The sequence below is a fragment of the Fistularia commersonii genome, chromosome 10 (genome assembly GCF_037954325.1).
Source record: "Fistularia commersonii isolate RoL2024-O1a breed Wild chromosome 10, RoL_Fcom_v1.0, whole genome shotgun sequence".
Lineage (NCBI taxonomy): Eukaryota > Metazoa > Chordata > Actinopteri > Syngnathiformes > Fistulariidae > Fistularia > Fistularia commersonii.
Genome location: NC_141293.1, coordinates 15,301,820 through 15,329,298, shown reverse-complemented (window position 1 = coordinate 15,329,298; position 27,479 = coordinate 15,301,820). Strand labels below are relative to the sequence as shown.

The 27,479-nt window shown below is 42.0% G+C and overlaps 1 protein-coding gene across 6 annotated transcripts; it reads right to left on the bottom strand.

The window, feature by feature from the left end:
* Nucleotides 1-1,320: 1,320 nt before the first annotated feature.
* On the bottom strand, nt 1,321-27,234 carry lipeb (lipase, hormone-sensitive b). Of its 6 annotated transcripts, none has more exons than XM_086153999.1 (16): nt 27,130-27,220; nt 26,725-26,755; nt 24,055-24,095; nt 20,945-21,186; nt 19,062-19,346; nt 18,437-18,527; nt 18,077-18,103; nt 17,284-17,429; nt 16,787-16,972; nt 15,809-15,961; nt 11,872-12,016; nt 11,151-11,378; nt 9,786-9,974; nt 7,284-7,459; nt 6,147-6,413; nt 1,321-5,475 (listed from the first exon to the last, which is right to left on the bottom strand). In XM_086153999.1, the coding sequence occupies exons 1-16, from the start codon at nt 27,218-27,220 to the stop codon at nt 5,080-5,082; spliced, it is 2,694 nt and encodes an 897-aa protein (XP_086010125.1). In that variant the 3' UTR covers nt 1,321-5,079. The 6 variants fall into 6 exon arrangements, with proteins under 6 accessions (XP_086010125.1, XP_086010126.1, XP_086010131.1 ...); XM_086154000.1 differs by having other exon boundaries at nt 7,284-7,456; XM_086154005.1 differs by lacking the exon at nt 24,055-24,095 and having other exon boundaries at nt 27,130-27,209.
* Nucleotides 27,235-27,479: the final 245 nt, after the last annotated feature.

The window sequence follows — 27,479 nt, the reverse complement described above, 5'->3', positions numbered from 1 at the left end:
AAAGACGGTTCCTGCATTTGAGCTCATACACTTCCAAAGTAAGACTCTAACAGTATCAACGAAACGTACTTGAAATATTTATGCATTACCATAACTTAATGACATTACTGGGGTTGGGCCAAAACAAGGGACTGGTACACAGCACTAGTTTATAAATATGTTATAAGCATTATTTGAATCCCGCAGCTTTTGCAAAGCGGCGGGGCATTTTAATGTGATAATAAAAGCCAAGTGATGTGAGCCAAAGGAAATTACATTGATTCAACCCTTTTGTATTTATAATTGTAAACAGATGTAATAATATGTGCGATGGTCAATACTGCATTGGAATGAAATATTATCACACAGTAACTTTCTTCTCACAATTTAAAGGATTTGGAAAGCAAATCACAGACAGTTAACTATTTGATTGATGCATCAATGCTTTCCAGAATCAAGAGATGTCTGTCTTAATAAAGCATTTGTTACAATCTTACAAAGTACTTTGCGCGGTAATAAATCTGTGATTCGATTAAAAACTGTCCAGATAGGACCTTAATCTGAATATGAAACATTTTTTCCATGAATTTAGATAACAGATAAATCGGTAACTTGGGAATTTGGAACCACTACCCTGGCAGCCTTCCATCAAAAAAACAAAACAAAAAACAGACGAATGGAATTGAACTATTTAAATTATTGTAGAATCTCTTAAATAATGATTCGGTGGTTTCACATGAAGGAAAATCACACACAGTTCCTTACTTTTCTCATCAAAGGAATCGCAGGAAAATTACTATGAATGAAAATAAATACAAATTTATTTACAAAGCACTTTCCATCCAAGTGCTGTACATAAAGAAAGAACAAGAGCAAGATCCAATTTATGGCCTATTCCACCTGTCCTGCAGCCAGGGTTGTGTTGGGGCCAGAGGTTTCCCATTAAAGATGTACTTGTATAGTTTTTGCACATCAGTTTGATTTGTCTTCATGTAAAGTAACTTTTTTTTTCCCAGAATGACTATGAGCAGACACATTGATAGAATGAAAAAAATAAACCATGGTTGCAGTTACGACACTCAAGAATGTTGTGCAGAAACATGATTGTTTTTTTTCCCCCTACATGATACAATACTCTCTTTAGAAAAGCCCTTCCTGTTGACCTTCTTGGAGTGCTGAAGAAATGTTAACATTGAAATTCTCGGAATTTAAAAATTTTATCTAAGATCATTTCAAATCCGCAGGTTAACTGGATTTAAATAAGAAAAAGAAAAAACAACATATTTTGACAGTAATTCAAAATTTCTTCTGGATTGGCAAAAACTACTCCAAAAGAGCATATTCATGAGGGAATATATTTATTTCGATACAAAGGACACAGCCTCCTCACACAGTGCTCTGTTATAAAGCCTGCAATCAGCCTAAAAGTAAGAACAATTGTGTGAATCGTAGAATAATTAAAATACATTCTGTTTTCAAAATTGAATTCACAGATTTGCACTTGTGGTGTTTTCATAAAGAACATAGAACAAATAACAAAAAATAATAATAATCCAAGCAGCTTCGCTCATGGTCTATGACTTAAAAAAAGAAACTCTATCAGTATAATTATTTTACAATGTGCATCAGCATTTGGAGGGTGGGAAGACAGTAATAAGTGTCTCTTTTTTTTCTACAAAGTTGTTAAAAAACTAAAAGCAGCAGAAACAAGTTTGTTATTATGGGCATCTGACGTTATTATGGGTATCTAACATCTTTGGTTCTTTGGAGACTAACTGGGAACCAGTTCTGCTAGGACAAGGAAATCAGGGGATGGCTGTACCGCGTTGCTTCCCTCCTACTGGAGTGAGGATGAGCGTAAGCGTGGGGTTTGGACGGTACGGCATGTAAATTACGTCTGTTTTGTTTCTCTGGTTGCCTAGCAACTCCACAGCGAATCAGGTTTTTTTTTCGATTAACACTCTACGATCTGTCACATAAAAAAGTGGCCGACCTACCTCTGCATAGCTCTTCCTGTACTTAAAATGACAACCAACCATAATAATTAGAATCCAGTTATGGTGAGTGTGCATGTTGAAGTCTTAGGGAGGTGTGAGGGGGTTTTAGTTGACTTAAAGGAAAAGTGGCTAAGTGCATGGTTTGTTCTGATTTAAGAACGTTAGTATTCAGAAAGGAACCATAAAAATGAATTCAGACATTTTTTCCTCGACAAATTTTTGGAAGAACAGTCAATGATGTCTTTACATTTTAGCTTTTGGGAAATAGTTTTGTCTGAGTTGAAAATGCATCTGATCAAAAGCCTTCAGGGCAGAGCTTTGTGTCATGTTTTATCCTTGCACACACATTTGTCTTGAGAGTGCTCAGGATGCCGTTTTTCAGTGTTTTAAAAGCCTCCGTTTTGATGTGTCATATTGACAAAAAGGGTGGAGCTTCTTTGCCACGACCTCTCGTCGGTGCTCAAGTGATAAAATGGGTTTGAATATCAGATGAGCTTCAGATGTTGCCGAGTATCATTAACCAATGCAGGTTACTTTTGTTTAATGGTAAAATTAAAAAACCCGTCCCATAAAAGATTAAGTTGGCCAGGTTCTAGCACTCAGTTTTTGATATTTCCCAACCGATTGCCCAGTGCTGACTACATCTAACCATTGTAGCCAAGAAGAATCAAAATTGTTTGAAAACTAATTATTCATAACATTCATGGCAAAGTCTACTTTGTTTTTAGAATACTATGTTTTGAAAAAAGCTTTGATTTGTCTGCATTGAAAACACATCCTAAGGGGGATAGGGTTTGGGGAGAGGGATGGGGGTTTAACAAGTTGTCATTACTTGTTATCCAGCATCTCCATCATTGCCATGTTGGTCAATAACAAAAGACGACATGGTAGCGGCGGCATCATGTTCACCTGGAAGCTCAGGGCTGGTGGTCGACAAAGTGTGAGGAGGTTTCACTTCAGTGCTGGTGACCGAGCCAGTGGTGATATAGCGTTGACAAAGATAGATATAGTTTTCCTTGGAGACATCGAAAAAGGAAATCTTGTCCTTGGCAGTGGGGATAAACGCTACAAATTTTCTCTTAACTGCAAGATACTGATTTACTGCTTTGGTTTCTCTTGCCGATGAGAATGACAAACAAAAAAAAAAACAAACCGGAGTGGTCGTGTCCACGTGTGTGCTTGTGAATTTAACGGCCACACAGACGGCAGGCGGTAATGGGTTGACAAGACCTGGCTTAAACACACTTGCACGGATCGACAAAGCGGCACAGAAGTGCAGAGTGAGCATAAATGGCAGCAATGCACAAACTTGAGCCTCCCTGGGAGGATAAGTGTATTACTGTCTTCCTCTCCGTGGCTGAGGTTTCCTCCATCAATCCGACTAAAAATATTGCGGTAAATACTGGAAGCTGACAGAACTGAGCATGGTTTAATCCCGCAGCATGACTTTCCCGCCGAAATCCTGCTCTTCTACAGTGGAGGATTTTGCACTCTGAGCTTGGGCTAAATCCTATTCATCAGACAGCAGAACCCCCCCTACTAGGCAGGGCAGGACAGTGCCAGCATTGTTGGCATCTATATTTAGTTGGACCTGATTGAGGGATTGACCCTCCAGAGGACGTTTCTGTAAACTTTAAAGTGCTTCAGTGGCAAAATACTCAGAAAGAGGAGCGGTATGTGGTTACCAGAGACAAAGTCTAGCCCCGAATGTAATGTGGGAGCAGGGGAAACTGGGCTGGGGGGTAATTTGCAGTCAGCCAAAAACAAGTGGCCCGCAACCCTCAGCAGCCTCTTTTCTCTGGCTCAATCTTTGCCCAAACGTCTCACATTGGTGGAAAGATGTTGCTCAGGAGCAAAGAAAAGAATTCCCCTGCACTAAGTGAAGTAGTGCTTCAACCTACGTCCAGTAAACACCTGGTGAGGGACGAGGACGCCCTGGGAGGAAGGTTAGAGTGTCTATAAAGGGTTGAGGGCTTGGCTTTTGATGCCTAGGCCTCTTTCCACTTCATTTCCAGTTCATGAGACAGCAGAATTGTCTTGCAATAATTAAAGTTAAAAAAAAAAAATAAAAAAAAAAGAACATTGAGTGGTTTGACTTTTCTTGAGGAATATTAATAAAGACGATGCTTCTCAGGGCATCTCCGGTCCCACCCATCCCCAATCGATTGAACACAGTGCACTTGTTTTGTTGCCACCTCAATGGCAGCGCGTGGGGCGCCCACACGTGTGATTGACATGCTTTTCTTCGAGCAGACTGATTTCTGCTCTACGTGATTTTCAGACTGGAAGGTCCAGGATGTTGCAGCAGCTGTTCAGATAACATGCGGAGGTAATGATTGAGCATGATTTTCGAAACTGCGAAATTAATTAGCATAATTTTACATCTACAAAAAAAATGCTGCAAATCGGGTATGATTTTACAGCAGTAGAAAAGTGATATAAATAAAGTTCATACTAAAGAGAGGACTTATACCCCTGCAGCGGGATGTGAACAATTGAACTGATTTAGTTGTAGTCTATGCTTCAGTGTATATAATTCTATTTGGGGGTAAAGTCAACAGTTTTTATCTACAAAGGGGGGGGGGTTGTATCGACTGCAAAACAAGAGCAGTAGAAAACAGTGTGTGGAGTTATTAGGTGGAATTCGGAGTGTTCCTGAAGGACAAGTGGTCATTCTGGCAGGAGTGACTCCGCACAGAAGCCTATAGTGTCCACCATGATCTGATTAAGGCCTCAAAGGCAGCTGTGGCCCTCGTGAATTAGCCATTCAGGCGCCTTCTCATGGAATCTCTTGTGGTGCTTTCTGAGGCGCTTTGAGCAAGCCAACTGCAAGCCAATGTGCTTTTTATTTGGTGATGGGGGGGGGGGGTCTTGTAAAGATTTCATTCCTGTGTCAGCAGGTGACTTCACCTCTGTCAGCATTTGCGTTGCTTTCTGCAACTTGAAAAATGAAGCCAAAACTGCCTCCACATTTTTTTTTTCTCAGGATGTTTTCTTGCTCCCTTCAGGGCACAAATCGCCTACTTATGTCTAAAGTTCCATCAAGACTTTCTTTGCTTCCTCCTTGAGTGAACTGAGGTTCTTCCTTTTAATCTAACCTTATTTAAGCGCCAATGCCGCCAGCGTCAGCATTATTCTGGGCTGCCACAGCAGCTAAGCCCTCCCCATCTGCTGTTTTCCCTTCGGTGAGCTTGCCTCCCTCCTTGGAGGCCCCAAACAGAGGCCCCGCAATGTCAGGAGAGGCTAATACGCCCCTATCGGTCCGCTCCAGCTTGCGATGCTTGCGGGGCTCCGGGGGCGTTTCCTTCTGGGTGAAGACGGTACGTATTCTCTCCACGCAGATATTGGCCGCCTCCCTCGTCTCCCTGGAGAGCTGCGACAAGCTAAGGAAGCCATGGGGGAGGTCGTCCACCACGCATAGGGTGACGGGCTGGTCTATGCTCCGCAAGCGCTTGGCAAACATTACAGAGTCGTCCAGCATGGGGTCCAGAGCACAAGCCTGAGCGGGTGAGAAGAAACAGGAGAAGGAAGGGGTACAAGTGATGAAAAAGCAAATTAGGATTCTCCTCAGCCTTGTCACGAATCTCAATAAGCTGGGCGCTGAAAAGGGAGCCATGTGTTTTTTGTCCATGCTTTCTTTACATTTTCATTATCACCGTTTTCACATTAAATCCCCTATTGTATAATATAACACACAGGCAAACAAATGTGGAAATGCTTCAACAGTAGATTTAGTTGATAGTTGCGTAAAGGCTATCACGCACACACGCACAGACACACACACAAATACACACATTACTGTGTCAGTAACTTTTACAACCAAAATAAAAACTGATTTGTAATTCTGACACAAGAAGACGAAAGACAAAAATCTCAAATTAATGGAAATTCTTGGAAAATGCCACACTTGAAGTGGCTTAGTGACTTTTTAAAATTAGCCCAAGTTTATCAAAAATCATGTTATTATATCATGTTATTACCTGAAAACTGCTGTTAAAAAAAATATGTAAAAGCAAACAAAAACCTTAAAAATCCCTGGTACTGCTTTCTTAGATTGATTTTATTTGGTTTTGTTTATTTCTCATATATTATGCAGAATTAAAAATTAAGTGTTCCTGAGGTGCGCTTGTGATTTTGACCTTCGCACGTGTGACAGCAGCTTGTTCTTACCACAATGTGCACGGGCGGCAGTGCTTTCAGCATGCTGTCTGGAGCCAACAGGGGGGAGCAGAAGGGATCCTTGACCACTGGGGAGCTGTGCAGCTTCATTTCAGACAACTGCTCAGACCGAAGGGGCTCAAACCCAAGGGGGAACTCCCGTGGGTGCCCTGACTCTGACCCTTCCTCATCAGGAGGTGGTGGTATTGCCACCGAGGACAAGTCACTGGACATGGACGGACTTGTTTCCTTTGAGATGAAGAAATTCACCTCCTCCGGCTGCAGTTAAAATGAAAATAAAGTGTTATTTAATACTTGAGTCGGAATTGGCTCTGTACACCAACCGCTTTGCCTTTTTGAATCTTAATACACTGGCAAGCTCTGAGCTCCTCGGCTAAAAGCAAACCCACTTTCAGGGAGAGAGGGAAAGGTGTTTAAAATCTGACGTCCACGCCGTAAGACCCCAGCCCCTCCAAAGCCACCCACTGAAAATCCAAATGCGTGAAAATATTTAAGAAGATAATCCAGAGGACCTTCTCAGCATCTGCAAAACCAAATTTTTTAGGTGCAGTTTGCATTTATACTTGAATCATTTTTACAGAGCCAGTGACGTAATCTTAGGCGTTGTTATTAAGGTGAAAAAAGAACATCATTACTCTACACTTAATTATGGTAGCGATGCAGGTTTTGTCATATGAGTCAGACATTGTTATGATGACAAGTATAAAACATGAGTTTGGGGCAATCATCCCCATTACTTTTTCGAAGCTAATCTAACAATTTTTTATTCTTTTGATTATTAGCTGTGATTTTCTTGATTCAGATTTAAACTTAGCATTGTTTTTAACAACAATCGAGTGCATTTACTGTGAAACAAAAAAGGCAAACTAAGCATTTTATACACTTTGCAAACGACAAAAGCAAAAGAAAATGTTTAATAGGCTTTTGACAATGGAAAAAAACTGCTTCTCAGAAAACATTTAAACAATGGTGGGACATTCAAGTGTGCCAGTAACATCACCCTTTGCATTTGTATGGAGCATTTCCATTTGCAAGTTGCTGGTGAAAGCGAGGAAAGCGAGTTAGGGCATGCAGATGTGCACAGATTAAAGAGTCAACTGAGGAAATGAAAATGGTGGTTAGACACACCTTGCACTCGGAGAGCAGAGGTACACTGCGGGAGGCGGAGTTGCCGGAACCCAAGTCCAGGTAGGTCTGACTCTTCGTTGGCAATTTTCTGGACTGGAACTCGTCAGGCTCTGAAGGCACGGGGGGTTCTGCGTGCGGTGAGGAGATGGACCCCTCAGAGATGCTCTTCCTCACTTCTGAGGTAAAACAAAACAAAAATGTTTGAGGTGGACTTCAACTTCATCAAAGCTTTACAATGTCGTTTAAAAATGTTTTGGGATTATAGGGTTCAATAGCACGTGAAAATGCACAGAGATTGAAGGCTATGGCTTCACCTGATTTGCTGGTTCCAGTTATCATGTATCCTCCGTTTGTAGGCCAACAACAAGGAGCCTATAATGCTAATTGGTATATACTGTACCAGAGCTAAGTGAGAGGAGGGAAGTCATATGGCGCTGCCGGGGCAAAGTCATTCAAAACAGCCGCAGGTGGCACCGAGGCCAGTCCCCCTTCATGGTGTACAACTGATCAGTCCTCACTTTAATTATGAACCATCTCGGCACTGTGATGGCCGTTTAATAATGCATATACACTGGCGACACTCTCATTAGTTTGGGCTTGCAGCTGTGGGGTTGTCGTCTAGCTAAAGGGACACCAGGGAAATTAAGCTCCGCCACCGGATTTATAGTCGCTACAATTAACAATTAATGTCAGGGCCCCATGACTCCAATGAGGTGAATTGATATGAATGGATCAACAGTAGTGTTGAGCAAAAAGATTGGATACAGCGATAACTGGATGGCTGAACAGAGTGTGAAGGGGATCCATGTCTGACCGCTTTCATATGGAGTATGAATGATATTTCTGGGCTCGTTGTGGCACTCATTATTTATTAATTCATTCACTAAATATTCATTGTATATTGTTTATCCTGCATTGGCTTTGGGACCTTTCCTAGTAGTCATTGGGCCAGAAGTACACCCTTGACTAGTTGCCCATTGATAACAGGGTCACATGTAAACCATTCCCACGCTGAACATGATAACTCCACACAGAGAGGCCCCAGTCAAACCAGGAACCTGCTTGCAGTGAGCCAGAAGCACTAACCATAAAGCCACCTTGCTACCAAGCACTTGTTATAACTCCAAATAAATTATCTTGATAAATAACCTAAAAACACTAAGGTTAGTAACGAACACCCACAAAAGTCTGGACCACTAGCAAGTACATCTCCACCTCCAAAACAGTTGGGGCATTGCGAAAAACATAAACAAAAAAACAGAATGAATCATTTGCAAATCTAATAAGCCCATATCTTATTCCTAAACAACACATCAGATGTTGAGACATCTTGCCATTTCATAAAAATTCAGCTCATTTTCAATTTGATGGAAACAACACACCTAAAACAAAAAAAATGGTACATGGCACACAAAAAAAGACAGAAAAGAAATTTTGACAACTACTAATATTAACTGGCAACAGTTAATATTCGTTGGGACTTGGTTTAAAAGGAGCTTGTCTAAAAGGCAGAGCCTCTCAGTTGTAAAGATGGGCAAAGATTAATGAATCTGTAACGAAAGGTAACAAAAAATTGTGGAACAATGTCAGATAATGTTCCTCAGTTTAAAATTACAAAGACTTTGACCCCACTACCTACAGTGTATAATATCACCAAAAGACTCAGTATCAGGAATGTCTGTGCACAAGAGACATAGCAGAAGGTCAAAAGTAGATGGTCTTGATCCTTGGGGCCTTTAGGCAGCACTTCATTAAAAACAGGCATGATTCTTTACTGGAAATCACTATTTGGGCGCAAGAACACTTCAAGAAATCACTGCCTGACAACACAGCTTGCCACAAAAGCAAGTTCATGCTGTATCGTGCAAAGAGAATGCCATATGAGAATGCGATCCAGAAGCGCTGCCCTCTTCTCTAGGCCAAACCACATTTAAAAAGGTCTGAGGTAAAACAGAAAACTATTCAGCGGTCAGTTGAAGCAAAATTTGAAATTCTTTTTGGAAACAGTGGACGCTGTGTCCTGCAGACTGAAAAGGACAGGACTATCCAGCTTATTATCAACAGACTGTTCAAAAGTCTTCTCTAATGGTACAGAGTAGCATGTGTGTATGTGGTGCACGCAGCTGCCACATCCATGAAGGCAACATCAATTCGTAAGGGTTCATACAAATTTTAGAGGTTACCAACCAGACAATTTCTCTTTCAGCGAAGGCTTGCAAAATAATGGTAAACTACATACTAAATCCAGCACAACAACATGGCTAAGCAGGAGAACAGTCTGGGTATAGAACTGTCCTGCCTGCCTAGGCACATCATTAAACAAAAAATCTGACAATGAAGGCCTGCATCAAACAAGAACAGGAAAACATTCCTCCCCTAAAATTCCAATAAGTCCCCTCACTTGTCAGATGTTTACAAACAATAGTTGTTACAAGAAGAGGGACTCTACGCAAATGTTGGCCTGTTACACACACACACACACACACACGCACACACACACACCTGTGGCTACCAGTGGTGTCTCTGCAGTAGTGGGGCTATTCGAGGATGAGGCTCGGTTCGAATCCAGCAGCGAGTGGATCCAGTTAGAGGCTCCCTGCCGGAAATCACGCAACAGCAGCGCAGTGTCTCTCCTCACCATGCTCAGCGTGCTTACTCTCTCCACCTGCTTATCTGTCTGTGGCTCACTACCTGGGGGAGGAGAGAAAGACAGACAGTAAGAAGGCAACAAAGTTTTCTTGAATAAAATAAACAAGTAAAAAATGAGCAAGGACAGGATAGGGTATAATAGTAAACAAACACAATGACAAAACGTCTTAAATTTGCCAAAAAGTAAAAAAATGTAAATAATGCAAATAATGCAATAATTGAAAAAATGTTGCATTCCAAAACAAAGTGTGGAGCATTTGCTGAGATGCAAAGCTGCTGAACACGTTCTCTGCAGGGATGACAAAATGTCACACAATCATCTATTTTTCCATGAACTGAGTCAATGTCATCTGCACTAGTTCTTACTGAAGTAAATAATGAAAACACAGGGACGTAAGCTAGGCTTCTGCAGGGGATAGGATGCTTTGGGGGTAAGAAACGTATACAGCACGCTGTCACCTGAGAGCTGTCACGTTAAGTGATACTATTATTCTGTTATTCGTTTATCTGTCTTGGGCTTTTAGCTGAATAGCCTCATGGACATGGTGGATATTCTATCAGTGGGACAGCACATTATCTTGGGGATAAGGTCAGAGAAGCCAGACTGAGATGGTTCAGTCATGTACACAAGAGGGATAGTGGTTATACAGGGAGAAGGATGCTGGGGTTGGAGCTGCCAGTCAGGAGGTCTGGAGGAAGACCAAAGAGAAGATTTATGGACATAGTGAAAGAGGACATGAAGTTAGCTGGTTTGAGAGATGAGGATACAGAAAATAGTTAGATGAAGGAGGTTGATTAACTGTGGCGACCCTTGAAGAGAAAAACTGAAAGGAAAAGAGGAAGCTGAATATCCTCATACTTTCCCAGTTTTGTAACATAGAGGAAAATGCAAGTAATTTTCTACGTGGCTGTCTTCGATTCAAGGTGTCCCATGGGTCATTTTGAGAAATACATACTTTTAACTAGGGGATCAAAGGATTAATGGAATTACATTACTAGTTGAGGATAAAGTTCACTGCATCTGCAAGTTAAAAAAAAAAAAACTCTTGGCTTAACACCAGATGAAATTTGCTCTGCACAAGTTTCCAATTTGCATCAAGAGCGGGATCACTTGAAAGGAGGATAAGGGTTGAAGGTAATACTATATTTCGTAAAAGCGACAAGAAAAACACAACACTGACCGAACACACGTTACAACACATTTGCTGCCGCACGTACCAGCGTAGGCACTGAGACACCTGGAGAGCACACTGAGCGGCAGAAGGGGATCCATGAGCGTGAGCAGGCGGGAGGGCGATGCGTAGGCGGTCAGCAGGGTGGCTGGATATGCTGCCACAATGCCATCTGGCATCCGAACTCCGAAGGTAGCGGCGCGCATTGATGTTGTCACGCACAGGTTGCCGCCGGCACTGTCACCTACCAGGCAGACTTTTTCCCCAGTCCAGCCTGGAGAAATTAAGTAACCAACAGTTTGTGGGGAAATCGAAGAGAAAATTATGATTAGAGTGAAGAATTTAGACATCAAAAAACGTTTCCCCACATACTCAAAGGTTAGCTTTGTCCAGCTATTGAACTATTCATATAGATATGAGAGGTTGTTGTTTTATCATGATATTGACCTCCTGTATGTCCCACATGCAAACACACTGTATCACACTGCTTTCCCAATGAGCTTGCTACTCCCTCATACAACTTGCATTATATTTTTTAGAAAAGAAAGGCGGCACAGCAAATTGATGAATGGATCCTTTCGAAGGACATAGGGACCTATTAGGTGTAGTTTGGGATTTACAGAAGCATATCTTAGCCTCAAGTCGAGCACTTCAATGCTTTATGAATTTTGATGAACTTCAATTTCCTCCTTACACTTGGATCACATCTGGACCTTGATGTGTTGGCTATCTATATCAAGTGAGACAGAATTAGTGATGTGGGGTACCTAGCAGGTGGTGGTTTCTCAGAGCCCAGCAGTAGGCATAGAAGCACTCCTCCAGGGCCCGGGGGAAGGGTGCCTCAGGTGCCAGTGAGTAATCCACTGATAGGATGGGGACGCCAAGATCCTGGGACCAACTCTTCAGGTAGGGCTATGAAAGAACAGAGACAGGAGACAAGGGTTTTGGCGCAGTGAATATGCAAATATGTTCTGGGTGAAAACATGCATATCGGCACGAGAAATAATCACTACATGATTTGAAAATGGGTATTTTGGGGTGTTTGCTTGGTCCTGACGGGATAGATCTGATTTCTCCCCCTTCCTTCAATTTAGCATTTTTCTAAACTCTTCCTGGTATGACAATATCCCTGTTTTTTTTGCCTCCATGCTGTGTCTTCACGGTGAGAAGAAGATTGCATGGCCTTCTGGGTAACATCTGAAGTTGCTTGATGCTGGGATCCGTTTCAGACTGGTTGTCACAAATGTTGTTACAGTATGTGCTTGCAGTGTCTATTACAAATCTGTCAATCCAGGGACAATCCCTCCTCAGGAGGACTTCACTTTTCCCCTGGGTCTTGCTTGATAAACTGTGCATGCTTTTGATAAATACAGGCTGACTTGCATCAATAATTACTTTATAAGCTTTAACGATGATTTAGAAACATCAATATTAACCAGATGCACCCCTCTGACTACACAGTCACATTACATCAGCCTGATCTTTGTTTGGTTCGACTTACAGGAAATTATGAAAAAAAAAAAAACTCATTGAAACTGCCTGCGGGCATTTAAAAACATCCTCACAGTCAGTCTTCACAGATGGTGTGCAGAAGTGAGATTTGCGAATGGCAGGTGTGAACTTTAAGCTGACGACTTGTTATCGAATCACTCCGGTCTAAGCAGGCTGAGTGTGGTGGCGCTATGAAGGTGAACATTAAGAAGCAAGGATAAACGTTATGAGAATTATGAGTCCCCGTGATGTCATCTGTCTGCTTTCCAGCTTTGAGTCTAGACAAAGGAAGAATGAGTACTGACCTCACAATCACCTCCATTTCTCCCTCATGCATTAATAACAAACATGCCCAATGGTTCCAGTTTGGGGATCACAGGTATAAGATTTACAGCGACTGTCCATGCTTAAATACTCGCTGACAGAATACTAAGCTATTTCACCTTCTGTTGTTGCCACTAGGTTGGGTTTGCTGTTCTCATGTTGATCATCAGTAGTTTTGCGCTGCGGCAGCATTGCAGTTGCCCTTGAAATGTGTGGAAGGGGAAAACGTCAAAGCTCATCACGGGGTTCTCTTTAAATGCCAGGAGAAGCCAGTGGAGTCCAAGTTTTTGTATCCAGTCACGTGACCGCTGAGTTGCTATGAAAATAACAAAGTAGCACCCCCACCGGTCTGCCGTGGTGCTCCTGAACACCTTCTATTGCAATCAATCTCTGAAAGAGTGAATGATGGTGGTGGTGGTGGGGGGGGTGAGTGGGGGGGTCAGCTCAGGTCTGTCAGTGTATGTGTTTTTATGACTGCTTGTGACGTGAGAGGCAGCTGTAGTTGCCGACCGGCAATGATTGTCAACACATGTCAGAGTACATAGGTTGGTATGCCAGTCAGACACTGCATTACCCTTGTGAGAGAAGAAAAACAAGACATAAAAAAGAAAAAGGATGAAGGCTGGCTGGTTTGCCATGACTCAGGAACCTCTTGGTGCACACTCATTCTTTTCAAAGACAAATGCCACAAACAGACAAAGGGGGCCTCAGATATGTTTTTCCCTCAGCAGAAATTAATGGAAGCAGCAGTGTAATTCTTTCAAATTCAAGCAGAGAAATGAATCTGCAATCTTATAACCCAACCCAAACTGTGTGCGTGTATGTGCACCCGCCTAGGTATGCATGCAGCCTAGGTTACTCAGTAGATAGATGCCAGGACACAGTCCTGTGATCTCTATATCCTTGAGTGCTGAGCGCATCAAAGCTCCTGCATCACCTCTTCAACACTTGGGAGGAGTTGTAAGGTGTCGTGAGCAGAACGGGGGTTGGGAGGCTTGAGCCTCCACATTCAGGGGAACTTTCCATTTATTCACTCAGTCCTGGCCTTGCCCGAGGCATGATGAGAGCAAAAGGCACCCAAGTAAAATTAGGAGGCTGGCGATGCACGGCGCCTAAATAAATCGGGAGGGAGATGTGAGAAGGGGGCATTAAGGGAGCAAAAAGTCTTTTGTGAGATATTGGAAACGCTTGAGAGAGAAGATATCTTTTTTATAAAAACGGGGGGGGAGGGGGGGATGTCATAAAAAAAGGAGAAAGTGGGATGGTCTTGCAAGACTTCCATTAATGCTCAGGGTAATCTTTCACTGCGAGTTCTCTGTTAATTCAACATGACAGCCCTGCAAGGCCCCTCTCTGATTGTTCCTACTTATCCTCTGGTTCAACCGAATAATGACACCTCCTCATTGGTGATTTTGCAGAAGAGGAGGCTGCAAGCCATCTTGCACCACGCAGAGGTTGCACATGAACAGCAGCACCAGCATAAGCTGGCGGAGGTGGTTAAGAAAATGAGTGAGGCTCATTGAAAACCAGGAGAGCACTCCAGACGAATTGTACTGAACACCCTAAAGACCAATGCAGATATTCATGCCATTACTTGGATCTGCCCCTAAACCTAATGGGTTTTCACTTTGGCTGATACGAGACACTTTCACTTTCCAAAAAAAAAAAATTAAAAAGCCAGAAGTTTTGCATATTTCTTTCAAATGACCTTTTTTGTCATCTGCTCTTGATGCCTAGTCCCCTATAATCATAAACAAGGCACCTATACTTTGTGAAAGAAATAAATTATTTGCTCCACAGTTGTCAACAAGCGTTTGTCCCCATTCCATTGAAATAGGAGAAACCATAGATGAAGGGTGAGGTATTGAATGAGAGGCATGATATACTTTAATGACAATAACTCCAAACTTATATCTGACCATGATGTCTGATGGGGGAGGGCAGTATCAGGTAGCCTTGCCAGGTTAATTCACAAAGTCATTGAAACCATAATTTACCATTACCAACAGTGTATATTCAAAAATTTCTTTTAAGATCAATTATGGGATCTCAGTACTAAACTTAAAAGTACCTTCATATTGAAATAAATCGTAAAAGTTGTCTAATTTCAACTAATTTGATCTGAATATTCTTGTGTATATTCAGATTGTGGACATTCCAAAAACATAATCAAATAATCAAGAAAAAAAGGGCTTTCATTAAAAACCACTGATGAAAGCAGTTATGAATTGTAGTCCTTTATTTGTTCTATATCTGATACAGACTAAAGGACTCCCATTTAGGATCATTATACATGACAGGCAATCATGGTGTAAAAACCATCTGCATACTAAAGTTGCAATTCACACATCATCTAAAATAATAACAATGTGAAATTTTTTTTTAGAAATTCCATAGCATTCCATTCGAAATACCACAAGTATTTTCATATTACATTCTAGAGGACAAATTATATCAGGCATGCTGGAGTTGTATTTCAAAAGCATTGTTATCGCTACAAGGGGGCAACTGTGACTATTTTGGTAGAGCGAGAGTCCCTCATATCAGGAAGTCGGCGGTTCAATTCCTAACTCCTCCTGTCTGCACAGCAAAGTGACCTTGGGCAAGACACTTTCAAGAATGTGTGTGTGAGAATGGGTGAATCCAATCTTGGTTAAAGCACTATGATATAATGAGGTGTGAAAGCACTATATAAGTTAACACCATATTGAAGCAGATCCAACCGCATGACACACTGTGTCACCTTAAAATAAAGTGGACACAGAATGAAAGCTCTCCTTTTGTTAGGAAAAGAAAAGGAGAGAAACATCTTGCACGAGGGACTCTCATCTTGGTTTTGCAACCCAAGTAAAGCAAACACCTCCCATCTGTGAAAAAGTAGCGTCTCACCTCATGGGATTTAGAAGTCTGGGCCACAAAGCCCCCGCCGTGGAAGTGGATCACGAGGCAGGGAGACGAAGGGAGGTGCTTGGTCTTTAGCCCCAGCGACAGAGAGATGGCGCCCACCTCTGAGCGGGTGAGAGACAGCAGGGTCTCGCTGTCCTGTACAGAGTGGGAGGTCAGAGAGGATTAAAAACAGACAGTGACAAGTGTTAACTGTTGACACGGCTCTGTGTGTCTCAAACAAAATGCCTGAATCATTGCTGTAGCACTTCATTGCTAGCATTAGCAGAAGATATGTGCACTATTGCAGCTGTGCTGCAGAGGTTGGCTGCCAAGCCTCTCCTATACCTGCAAGAACACCCACTCATTTTCATACGTTAAGAAAAACCAGGAGGGGAAGGTGGCTGAGAGGGCGGGTTTTTGCTGATGCAGATTTGTATTGTGTGTCATTATAAAGGACACTGTTGTTCTGTTAGAGCATGGTCAGTGACTAAGAGTGACTGCCAATAGCATGTAAGTTAAGTGCCGGTGTACAAAATAAAAAAGAATGACAACAGGATTTGACGGCTGGATGGAGTTTGGCAAGAAAAATTAAGGGCCAGAGAAAAAGTCAGAGCTACAGCAATGACAGTGAAAAAGAGAGAGATAATGAAAAGGATTATGGCCATGAGGTGGGGGAAGGACTGCAGTGTGCCTAAGCAGCTGGGGTAATAACACTCCTCAGCTATAAAAAAAAAAAAAAATTAAATAAAAAAATGTTCTAAATATTATGAATATTTCAATGAATGATATATTTACTAGGCTAAACTAGGTCACACAACAAATATTTAAAACTTAGAAGGGATAAAACAAGGGAGTATGAGAATCCACAAGACTTTTACGATACCACAATTTGAGATCATTAACCGTCTTGATTTTACTTTTTGATTTTACTTGACTTTTTTACCACTGTGGCAACTTTTTGTGAAGTGATGATTAAGATACCTGTCCTTCTCGCAGGTCATAGGAAATGAGTCTCATCTGCACAGGAGCAGAGCCGATGTGAGCTGATGGCGGAGCTATGGTTACAGAGCCCCGGTGGTTGGCCGCCAAAGGAAGGTCAAAGGGCATGGGAGGCACAGAAAGGGCACGGTTCACCTTGACTTGAGTGGAGGTCATACTGGCGAGACTCTGGGGGTCAGAAGAAGGTTGAAAAAATGAAGAGGTGATGAAGAATGGAGATGGAAAGGCAGAATGAGATTAATCACAAACCTCATTGAATGAAGTGAATTCTACTCTGTTATTACCAATGGCTAATGGGCAGAAATGATAATTGGGACAGTCAAAGGAGGATACTTTTGTCACAAAATTTGCCCGATGATGTTGTAATAAGATTAACAGGTCAGTGTACGTCTATGGTGTGCTTAAGATAGTGGATAAGAGTTGCCAGACACCTTGTTTGTCCCCGTGTGTGTACTGTCACTGGACACATTAACACTCACCGACAGCACCTCGGTCTCGGTGATGTTCCAAAAGGTCTTCCAGAAATGAACATCGAGATTCTGAGTGATACGTTCAAATTCGGCCCCTCTCAGCTCTGGGTCTATAGCGTACTTTCCTGAGTTAAAGAAAGAGCTGGCTGCTACACCTAAGGGAAGGGCAGAGAGGAGCATTGATGGATGGCAGATATCTAGGATACATCCGTGCAAAAGAGGAAATAGCAGCCCATTTAAAAATAAAGTACTGAAGAGACTGCTTATAGGGGAGGAGGTTGTGAAAATGAGAGGATGAGAAATCTTTAAAGGTGAATAACAATGAAAACAAATTTGCAAAAGGAAAAACAATCAGAAAGGGTAGAATTAAGGGTATATGAATGCTGGCTTGACTGAACCCAATATAGCATTTTTAGGATATATAAATTGACTCAGATTAAGCGTCGAAGAATATCGGGACTTTGAGCAAATAAGGTGAAGTGGCTTTACCTGAAGCACGCTAGGGAGGTAGCCACATAACTGCTTTATGTCTATTATGCTCTGTGATTAGGAGTCTGCCTTGCCCTCAAGGCTCCACGAGTTCCAAAAATGAGTAGGTTGTAAGAATTTACACTCACCATCACGAGTGTACGTCAAAATTGAATATGAACGGACACGGCAGCTGAAGCTGCTTAAACTCCTGTGTGGGCGACCAAATAGCATGAAAGAGGCCACATAATAAAATTAGCCCGCAGAGATGTATAGCATCCAATTTCATGAGAGGACACTCGGGAAGTGTCGGGGAAGGGTTTGGTAAACTCACCATATGGTGTAATACCTCCTTTCTCCACTGTAATGCAGCAGAGAGCATAAGTAACAGTGAAAGAGACATAATGTCATTTAAACATAAGAATGTTGAATAGTTGTGCATGTCTGTTTGTGGTTGGGGCAAATGAGCACGTATCACAGTGAATGTTCTTTACATACGTGATGCTAAGGGTTTCTATCTACATGCCTCAATCAGGTATTAAACCTTGTGTAGGCGCTACAAGTAACACATAAGACACAAAAGGATGAGAGAGAGCACTTGCAAGTCCTGGGGCTGAGGGCCAATGTGGAAGCTGCTACCTATGAACGATAAAGTGGAAGTGTGATGGGAGAGTGTGGACCAGGTGATGCTGACCTAATCCTGACTGATGCCGTCTGTAGTTCTCTCCAAAGGCCACAAGGCCAATTGCGATGGTCTGCAGGGAAGGCCGGATTGATGGAGTAAACTGGGGAAAGAACATAGGAGGTTTAAGAATAAAACAAATTAGATGTCAAGATACTTGCAAGGTTTTTGTGACCACTTCATTGTACTGCTTATTTGTAGCTTCCTATTTTCTGGATGTTATGATGCATGACTACCCTTTTTCCTACTGCTCTTTCAGGGGCATTTTAATGCAGTCTATTAACGGTCTGTGTTTCCTAGGGAATGGGTTGAAGTATATTCTTCATCTATCTTGGATTCTTGCCAGATATCCAAAACTGTGTGTGCATTGGCATTCTATTGCTTTTCTGTAATAGTCAAACAATGGAAGAAATGCCTGCAGGATTGTGAGATATTCCTGTGGAACAAACAGCTATTCCTTATTAATTAGACCCTAGTGGTTGTAAGTGCCAATCAGATTCTTTCAGCTTCCCATTTTGACCAAAAAAAAAAAAAAAGCTGAACATAGCAGACAGAGTATCACGTCCCAGACCTTTTGTTATCCCTCTGCTCGTTCAAAACTTTCTGTGCGAACAAAGTGCTTCATGGTGCTTCTTACCTGAAATCCAAGGCAACGGCCATAGAAGCAACCCTTGTGCATGGAGGAGTACTCTCGGACAAAGCTCTCACTAAGCCCACTTTCATCCTGGAAGAAGAGGTTGCCCTGGCTATTGTCATGTAGCATCCGTTGGGCCAGATAGAGGAGGGCCCGCAGCTGACACAGAGCATTGCAGTAGGCCTCCATCTCCCCAGCATTGTGAGCTACTCTGAAGAAGATACTGCGCCGGTGGGCGGTGATGTAGCGCCCCTTGTGGATGATGTGGAGGAGGCAGCAACGCAACACCTGGAAAGGTGATGAAGGTTGTAGAGTGGTTAATCGTTACTCGAAATATGGTGAGGATTGTAGTATTTACTATTTCTTTGCTACTGTCTTGATGATTGTGTGTCTTTTCAGAATTGTAAAACAGTACTTTGAAAAATATATTGAAGAGATGTTGGTTTGGACACAGTAAATAGTGACACAGTAAACCACCGACCTTGTCAAAGGTCAACATACTTAGTTGGCAAAGCTTAGTTGTTTTATTATGTAATCTTCTAAAAAGGGCACATTGTCTTGGGCTACTTGGGTGGAAATGAAGATTAGCATTTTCAGTATGACGTAAAAACGATGACTTATGGCTTTACTTAAATGTGACCGTGTGGAAGAGCCTGTGAAATCTTGCTGCTCCATGAGGGTGTTACAGATTAGTCTGAGCATTGAAGGGGGAGGGGGATTAAGAATGGGGAAATCAAGAGACTAGAAAATGGCGCACATTTGCAGCTTGGCCAGATTCATTTGCTTGTGGTGGGTTGCAGCCACCAAAGGTCATGATGTTTCATCAATATCCAGAGAAGATAAAACACAGTGGGTACAGTAGGAATAGATTTTTGCAGCTGTAGGCATTTATCTAACCTGATTTACAGCATAAAATCAATCTGGAGAACAAATGGACTGACTTTGAAACAAAGTGATTGCAAGGCAAAATGTGGCTGGAGAGCAGATCATCACAGAGGTAAAAATATGTTGAGAAGATATTGTAGGCAAGCTGCACAAGATTAAAGAAATAGGCCAGACCAAAACATTTATCTACTGATTCAATTGGTCAAAGGGAGCCAAAAAAGGCCTTAAGGGGTCTGGATAGACAAAGTCTGATGTGTAAAAGTGAATACTCTTTGCAGACCAAATAATGCAGCAAATTAACAAAAGTTTGCCCTATCTGGAAATGCTGCTCGTCCAGCAGATGGTGCTCATCTATGTACTCCAGCACATAAAAACCATACAAATCAGACGTCAATGGGAGCTTGCTCTGACTAACACCTTTGACAAATACCAGCAATGACCCCGGTCAGTTTCCCTTTTTACAGTAGGCTAGTTAAACGTTTCTTGAGTTCCCTAAAGATAAGCTTGACAGTAAAGAGGGTCAGCTGCATCAGCGGAGGGAGCTTCTTTTCAATGGAGCATGTTTCTTCAGTTCAGAATATGACAGAGTCTGATGCCTGTTCCACACTGGCTAGGATAAAACACAGATGGTGTGACTAGAAAGTCCCCACACTAATTCTATGTATGCTCTATTTGGTGGAGCAGATATAGAATATAGAAATCTGCATTTTCCGCTCTCTTTAAGACATTTGGGATTAGTTGTTTTACACACAGCTCATTACTAATATTTAGAGAATAATTGGAGATATTATATATTCTACAAGCCTTTGAATACTATAGCTGAATCGTATCAATTAAATGCACAATTAAAAAAAATTATATTTACTCTAATTAAAGAAACTACTATACTGCTGTATATATATAAGTACATTTCTTATCTTGAAGTGCAGGTCAGCATTGGTAAGAAAAAGGATCCCCAAAACATAATTTTTTCATACTAAATACAACATGTTGCAACATACCTTGACCAGAGAGCGATATCCATTTGCGGGTATGTGTGGGTCAAAGTCAAAATGGTGGTAGACCGCAGCAAAGCCGGTGATGACAGGCTCCAGACTGCGAGCATGCTCCTGGATCAGGTTCATGGTCTCCACCAGCCGCCGGGCCGAGTCTCCCTGTGGGCCCTTTGACCCTCCAGAGAAAAACGTGGCATTCTCCTCGCAAACGCCGTACAGCGTCGCAAAGACTGCCTTGGTGTCCATCACTGGGATTTCCAGACAGAGACAAAAAGCCTTGAGCATTAATATGCATTAAAATGTCATACCTCAGTAGAGGGAAATTTTAAACTGAGAGACCATACCAAAAAGGGATAATTTAATATTAAAAGTACAAAATTCTCCTAAGGCCTGTTCAAGGGTCACTCCCATGATGAATAGCATGTATATACTTAAGTGAAAGAGCTACATCTTACATGAGGCCATAACTCCTTTGAAGGAACCCACCATGTCCTGGTGTACATAGGAGCTCATTGACTGATATGTTTTAATCAAACCCTGAAATTTAATTTGAAGCAAGGCAGCAAGAACCCACTGAAAACTTGGCAGTCATGCATGACAAGGGAGGGGAAGACATCATGCAACCATGAACAAACACAACTCTTGTCAAACTCAGATAAAAACACGCTCACATAAAGAGTCCCAAAGGGTATGTAGCTGACAACACACTGTGTTTTGCAAATTTTCTCAGCATAACAAAGAGCCAGTGCGACGCTAACTTCCCCTCTTGGATTCTCAATGCTTCTGCACTCAGTTATCTGAGACCTGATTCCACAACGTTCCTCCCCGGGGATGTATCGGTACCTGCCGAACCAGATTAATGACAAGCTGAGAGACGGAGGACAGGAGACAATAACATAAAAAGCACGAAAGGCAAAAGAGCCTCTCCCTGAGAAAGAACTGGAAATAGGGTAGAGGCAGCAGATGGGAGGGCTGAATTAAATCTCAGCTACTCTTAAAGAGAAAGATGAAGTTTGCATCTTATCAAACGATCCCTTAACAATATGTACAAGATGAGCTAACTCTGCAAAAAAAATCTACTAAACAAACATAAAAAACTAAATTAAAAAATGACTATGTCCTGTTGTATTGGGGGGAATCAAATACCGGTAAAGGAGTCAAGCCAGGCAACGTAAACCACTGCTATCAGTTGGGAAATGTTTTCAACCGAGGCAGGTTTCTTAATATTTAGACCCGTATTTGTGAGTTACAATGTAGCAAGGAATATAAATGATACTGAGAACACTTTCATTTTCATATGAATGTTTTGCCATCTGCTTTGCAAAGTGGCATGCAATATACAGCTGCACTAGATAATTTGATTTTGTCTTAGATCCTATAAATGAATAGGGATGGATAAAAAACAATTCAAATAACCTTTACCAAGCTGCTTCCTTCCATTTGGTATCAAACCCCCCCTGCTGCACCCTGCCATCTGCACAAACCTGTTTGCTACAGACAGGCAGCCTTATGCATTTTAAGACATGGGAAAACAACAAGCCACTTAGAAATCTTCTTATCGTCAGATTTGTACTTTTTTTTTTTCAACTTGTCAGTATTATTACAAATTCAGCCACAAGTCAAACTCCAAGCGACATCGCAAACAACTGGGTGCCCTGTTCTTTGATGCGTGTGTGGTTTGGCCGTTGTGCCTATGGCAAATGTCCCGTTGGATTTAGGTAGCGTTCTCAGCCCGGGGCTACAGAGAGGCCGAAACAAATCAGCAGAGCCAAATTAGCGGTCCGCACACTGTAGCACATGCAGGCATAGGATTTGCAGTTATTAAAAAAGGCTCAGGGCTTGATTTATGTTGAATAATCCATGTGATGTATGTTATGTGCGGTTTGAATGAATCCTAGGACTTCCTAGGACAAACAAAAATATGTACATAGTACTCCAGCGACATAGTGCTACCTGGAGTCTACACAAGTAAAAGACTGCCTCTTTGAGACAAGTGAGCATCTGGTACGTTGACTGCACACGATAAGTGGTTGTTAAACCAATATGGGCTTCTCACATTTCCAGTCCCCTCTGACACACTTAGACAAGTTAGTGTTGACAAGGTCAGACAATATTAGCAAACTTCTCAACAAAGTACAGTCTGACAACACTAAAAATATTATTAGCAATCTAAATGACCATTTAAATAAATCGGCGTGTCTCGCAGACACATTTGAGAAGAACATTGGACATTGCAATCGTCACAGGAGAGGACTTAATACAGGGATTTTGCATTACGTACTTCTAATAAATTGCCAAGCGAGCCTACGGAAATTTATTTCATATTTCTATTTGAATTGAAATTTCACAGAGAATGTAAAACCAGACAAAAAACATAAATGTATCGCTGAATGTGCAAGTGACAATTATTTTTTGTTGTTTTTCACAGAACAGAGATGAAGACACAGGACCCAGGGTGGAAGAAAAAATTACATCTGACAACATGTAGAGTGTTGCCAGTATAGCGTTGGGAAAGAGGGACTATAAGAACGGAATATCTACTATGGTCAAGCGGTCAAAACAAATAGTATTACACAGCAGCAGCTGCCTTACAGCAATAATGCAGTCAAACAAGCAGCATTACATGTCAGTGACTAGCATGTAGTGAAACCTGTGTGTCTATGGAGCCCAAATTAAAACAGCATTGCATCATTAGACCAGAGGGTGGCAACGGGTGTTCCGCTTAACTATATGAAACCACTGAATAAAATTAGCTGCTTTAAATCTGCTTAACGAGAGAAGCAGGCATTTCAAATGGACCTTTCAGTAGATTTTTCAGAACTCACCGTAGTACCTCCCTGTCGAAGATCACAATCAAAAGGCGAGTGAAATTTGAAAATACGTGGCGTGAAAGGCTAGGTCATTGCAAAATGATGAGGTGCATAACCAGTAGACTTTGCACGTGTTTAAATGTCTTTAAAATAACAAACAAGAGCTATGTTATTGGTAAATTGAGTACATTAACCAGCGTCTATATTTGATCAAAGCTGAAGGCCCAGCAGTAAGCATGTGGCACATACAGACTAACCACTGAAAGTTGCAAGCAAGGGAGAAAAGAAAAAAAAACAAGTGTTTACCAGCATCTGAGTTCAAGGCTCTGTCCTGGTCTGTCTCCTCTCTTCCTCAATAGCAATGAGAGCATGTAGAAGAGGATAGGATGAGTGAGAGAGGATCGAGGAGGCGAGAACGCAGATAGCCCTCTGGCTGCAAGGACAGACCAGTTCCCCACTTGTGATTGTTCTAAATCTGCGTGTGGTTCTTTCTCGTTGTGCCCCGTCAGCTTGCCAAAACTGATTCTCCCCAAAAGGCGTTGTGATCTTCATATCGTTCCTCTCCGCTTGTCCCTCCCATTCTCTTTTTTTATACAAACAGACAGGGAAGCTACAGATAACCCTTCCTCAGTTTACCTTGTGACCGGGCTGCTTTGCTATTGGCTGTTAAGCTTCCAACACCCTATAACATTGCACCCAACTGGCAGACTGACAACCAATAAATATGAACAAAAACAAGGTGACAATATTTCCAGTAAGCTTTTGTTATCCGGGGTCAATTCTGTATTTATAAATGGCAACCGCAATGACATATTTTTTTATCTATTTAAGAAAATGGCCATGTAGAACCTGCTTGCACTTAGGAGCTTTGAAAAACTCTCATAAGGTTGTGTCATTACACTGGGACAGCTTCGAATGTGACAAGGACAAAATCTGATGGTTGCTGAAATCTGATAAAAATAGGAAATATATTTATTAATTGGATTTCATAAAAGTCCTGTACAAACCAGGATACTGCTTATTCCATGCCTTTCTTAGTTCCAGACGTGTCATGCCCGCAGAACTCTTAAAACTGTGATTCAATCCACATTCAACCACATCAGGTATTGTAGTGGGAAATGGGTTTTTGAGAGCCTGGAAGCGTGTTTTTACAGATTTTCCAAATGGGTCCCTGCAGTTAGAACACAGACAGCATGGGTATCCCTGAAAGACCCTGGGGGTTCAGGTGACAGAAAACTGGCTTAGGAGGAGAGCTGCAAGATGAACTGAAGATTTTGTTCTGATATTGTTCTGTTGCTTGTGCAGCAGAAACAAGACACTCATGCCAAGTGTTGAGAAACACGTCATAAAAAACCAAAGCAAAGAGTGAAATGCAGAGGAAAACCCCTATTTTAGGCCTTTTGGCTGATATCGCATGACCTGCAGCCCAGATATGAAAGATCACCTACTTTTAGAAATACATGTGGCAATACACAAGCTTTTAGTTCGAAAACAATGAGGAGAATACTGATACCAGTTGGTTTAGGTCATTGTTGCTACACACATGCATTTTGCAACAGTAAAATTGAGCAACTAAAACAAACAGAACATTATCTTATCCAAAAAAAACATATGATGATAAAACAATTTTGTCTTAATGATAGAATTCTGTGTTTGAAAAATGTAACTATATTCAAATATAATATGACAACTTGTGACTATTGCAAGACATGGCATCTAGTGAATTACAGTAAAGAGACTTAGGACACTTTTTGTTGAGGTTTTCTGCAGGTCTGACTGACAAATAAAACAGAAATTAAGTCAAGTTCAAAATGAATAGATAGTTAAATCAATTATTTTTGATACACTGCTATAAGATGAAGTGAGACTGCATTTATTTAACCATTTTGCTCCACATCCAAACCCATAAGAGAAAACTGGTTCCCAGATTATAAATATACCATCGCTATATAATCAATTTGTCTCTGCTGCAATTCAAAAGAGACACACTGAGGAAAAAATGTAGGAGCGATGCAATGCCCCCCTCCGAATCCTTAGCAGGCCCTTTATGTTGGATGCATGTGATGGGAAGGAGAAAAGTACAAGATTTAGTGGAACTCCACTAAATAGAACCATCTGTCATTTATCAGTAACGCCTAACTTTTGTCCTGTATTGTAACAAATCAATTTGTCCTTATTAAACACACACATATACTGTAGGTCAGAGGGTTTTGCCAGTTATTTGACATCCGTGAAAGCTGCTTTAAAAATAGCTGACTGAGCTCCCTTCAGTCACAGGAAATGTTACCAGCGGGGATTCCACAAAATCGTGTTTGAGACTTTGCGCCCAGACAAATACACTCAAAGACACAAGACTTAATGAATAACAGGAAACAAGCAACAATAGGGTTTCCCGCTCCCCTGACACACATGACTTTTGCCTTAAAGTCATGATGAGCAGCCTTACAAATCCTATTATGTGATGAAAAGTTGGCAAGGTAGCAACCTTGCAGAGAGGGACAGCTGAAAACACAATCCAGGGATAGGTGAGGGAGCGTGAGTGAGGGGGGGATAATGCTGAAGAACCGGGTAGTGAAGGTGAAGTCATTAGTACTGATTTAATCACAAATGCAGCTGATCCACAGGTGTGATGCCATTTCTACGACCTCAAAACCCGATGACAGTACTTGCGGGTCTGGAGAAATGACGATAATTTGATTTTGCACACCCTGAGCTGCAACGCTGGCACAATGAGCCCGTTTATTTCAGATGTATCTCCTGCAACAGCAGTAGTTACTTTTACCAACTCAGTCTTTCTTCACCGTTGCGTGACAGAAATTGAGTTGTTGGGGTGAGTCAAAGTAAATTGCTCAGCCTACTTTCCCGTAGCTCAAGCAGTTACAGTATAGTGACACAGTTCTAAGCCCTCCTTCTCTACGTGGAGGTCAGATAATCCAGTTAAACACCGAACCCCCCGCCCGTCGCTTATGATAGTACCTGCTCATGGAGCTCTCATCGGTGTCGGCGGCTGAGAACAAGGACACAGAACGTAAAGAAAATGTTAATTTAAAAAGAAAGGGAAGACACACGGAGTTAGAGACTACGACAACACTGACGTCACTACCAGAGGTCGTATAGTGGCAATGGAGATGCTCGTAGACGCGCACGGAAAGGTGGTAAGTTAACGGTTATTTAACGGGGCAGTCAATGGAAGGGCCTCACTTTGTCGTCACGTTTGCTTTGACGTCACGCTAAATAAAACAGTGAACAGGGAGCGGGCAACTTAAAGCCGAGGCTAGTTGCTAACACAGGCTAGCGGCTGGTGACAGCTTGACGGACGTTACTCGCTAACGAGAGACGAGACAAGGAGGCGTGGGGTTGTTGAGGCCGTAGTCAACTCACCCACTGGCCCCTCTTTATGCTTGGACGAACGTCTCCCGTTCATAGCTTTTTCAATCCTCGAGTTGCCAGCACTCTTCTTATTCGACGCCATCTTCGCCCACTCTTGTTTACGCACCGCCTCTCACATCTCTCCTACATACCTGCCGGGGGGCAGCCCCCCCCCTCCCGACTGAAGAATTGGAAAGCCAATCGCTGGCCACGATGCAGGCCAGGAGCCAATCAACGTCATCGAAAGTCGACAAATCACCGCCCATTTTACTTAGTTGATAAATGATGCGAAACATAAGAGGAACCTTCAGTTTTTACACACACACACACACACACATTTATATATGTATATATGTATATGT

Coding starts and splice junctions, on each gene's coding strand:
- lipeb (XM_086153999.1), bottom strand. CDS start 27,220: ATGGCGTCGAATAAGAAGAGTGCTGGCAACTCGAGGATTGAAAAAGCT. Junction 12,017..15,808: donor AGACTTCTAAATCCCATGAG/GTGAGACGCTAC, acceptor GTTCTTTCATAG/CCCTACCTGAAGAGTTGGTC. Junction 6,414..7,283: donor CTCTGCTCTCCGAGTGCAAG/GTGTGTCTAACC, acceptor TTTTAACTGCAG/CCGGAGGAGGTGAATTTCTT.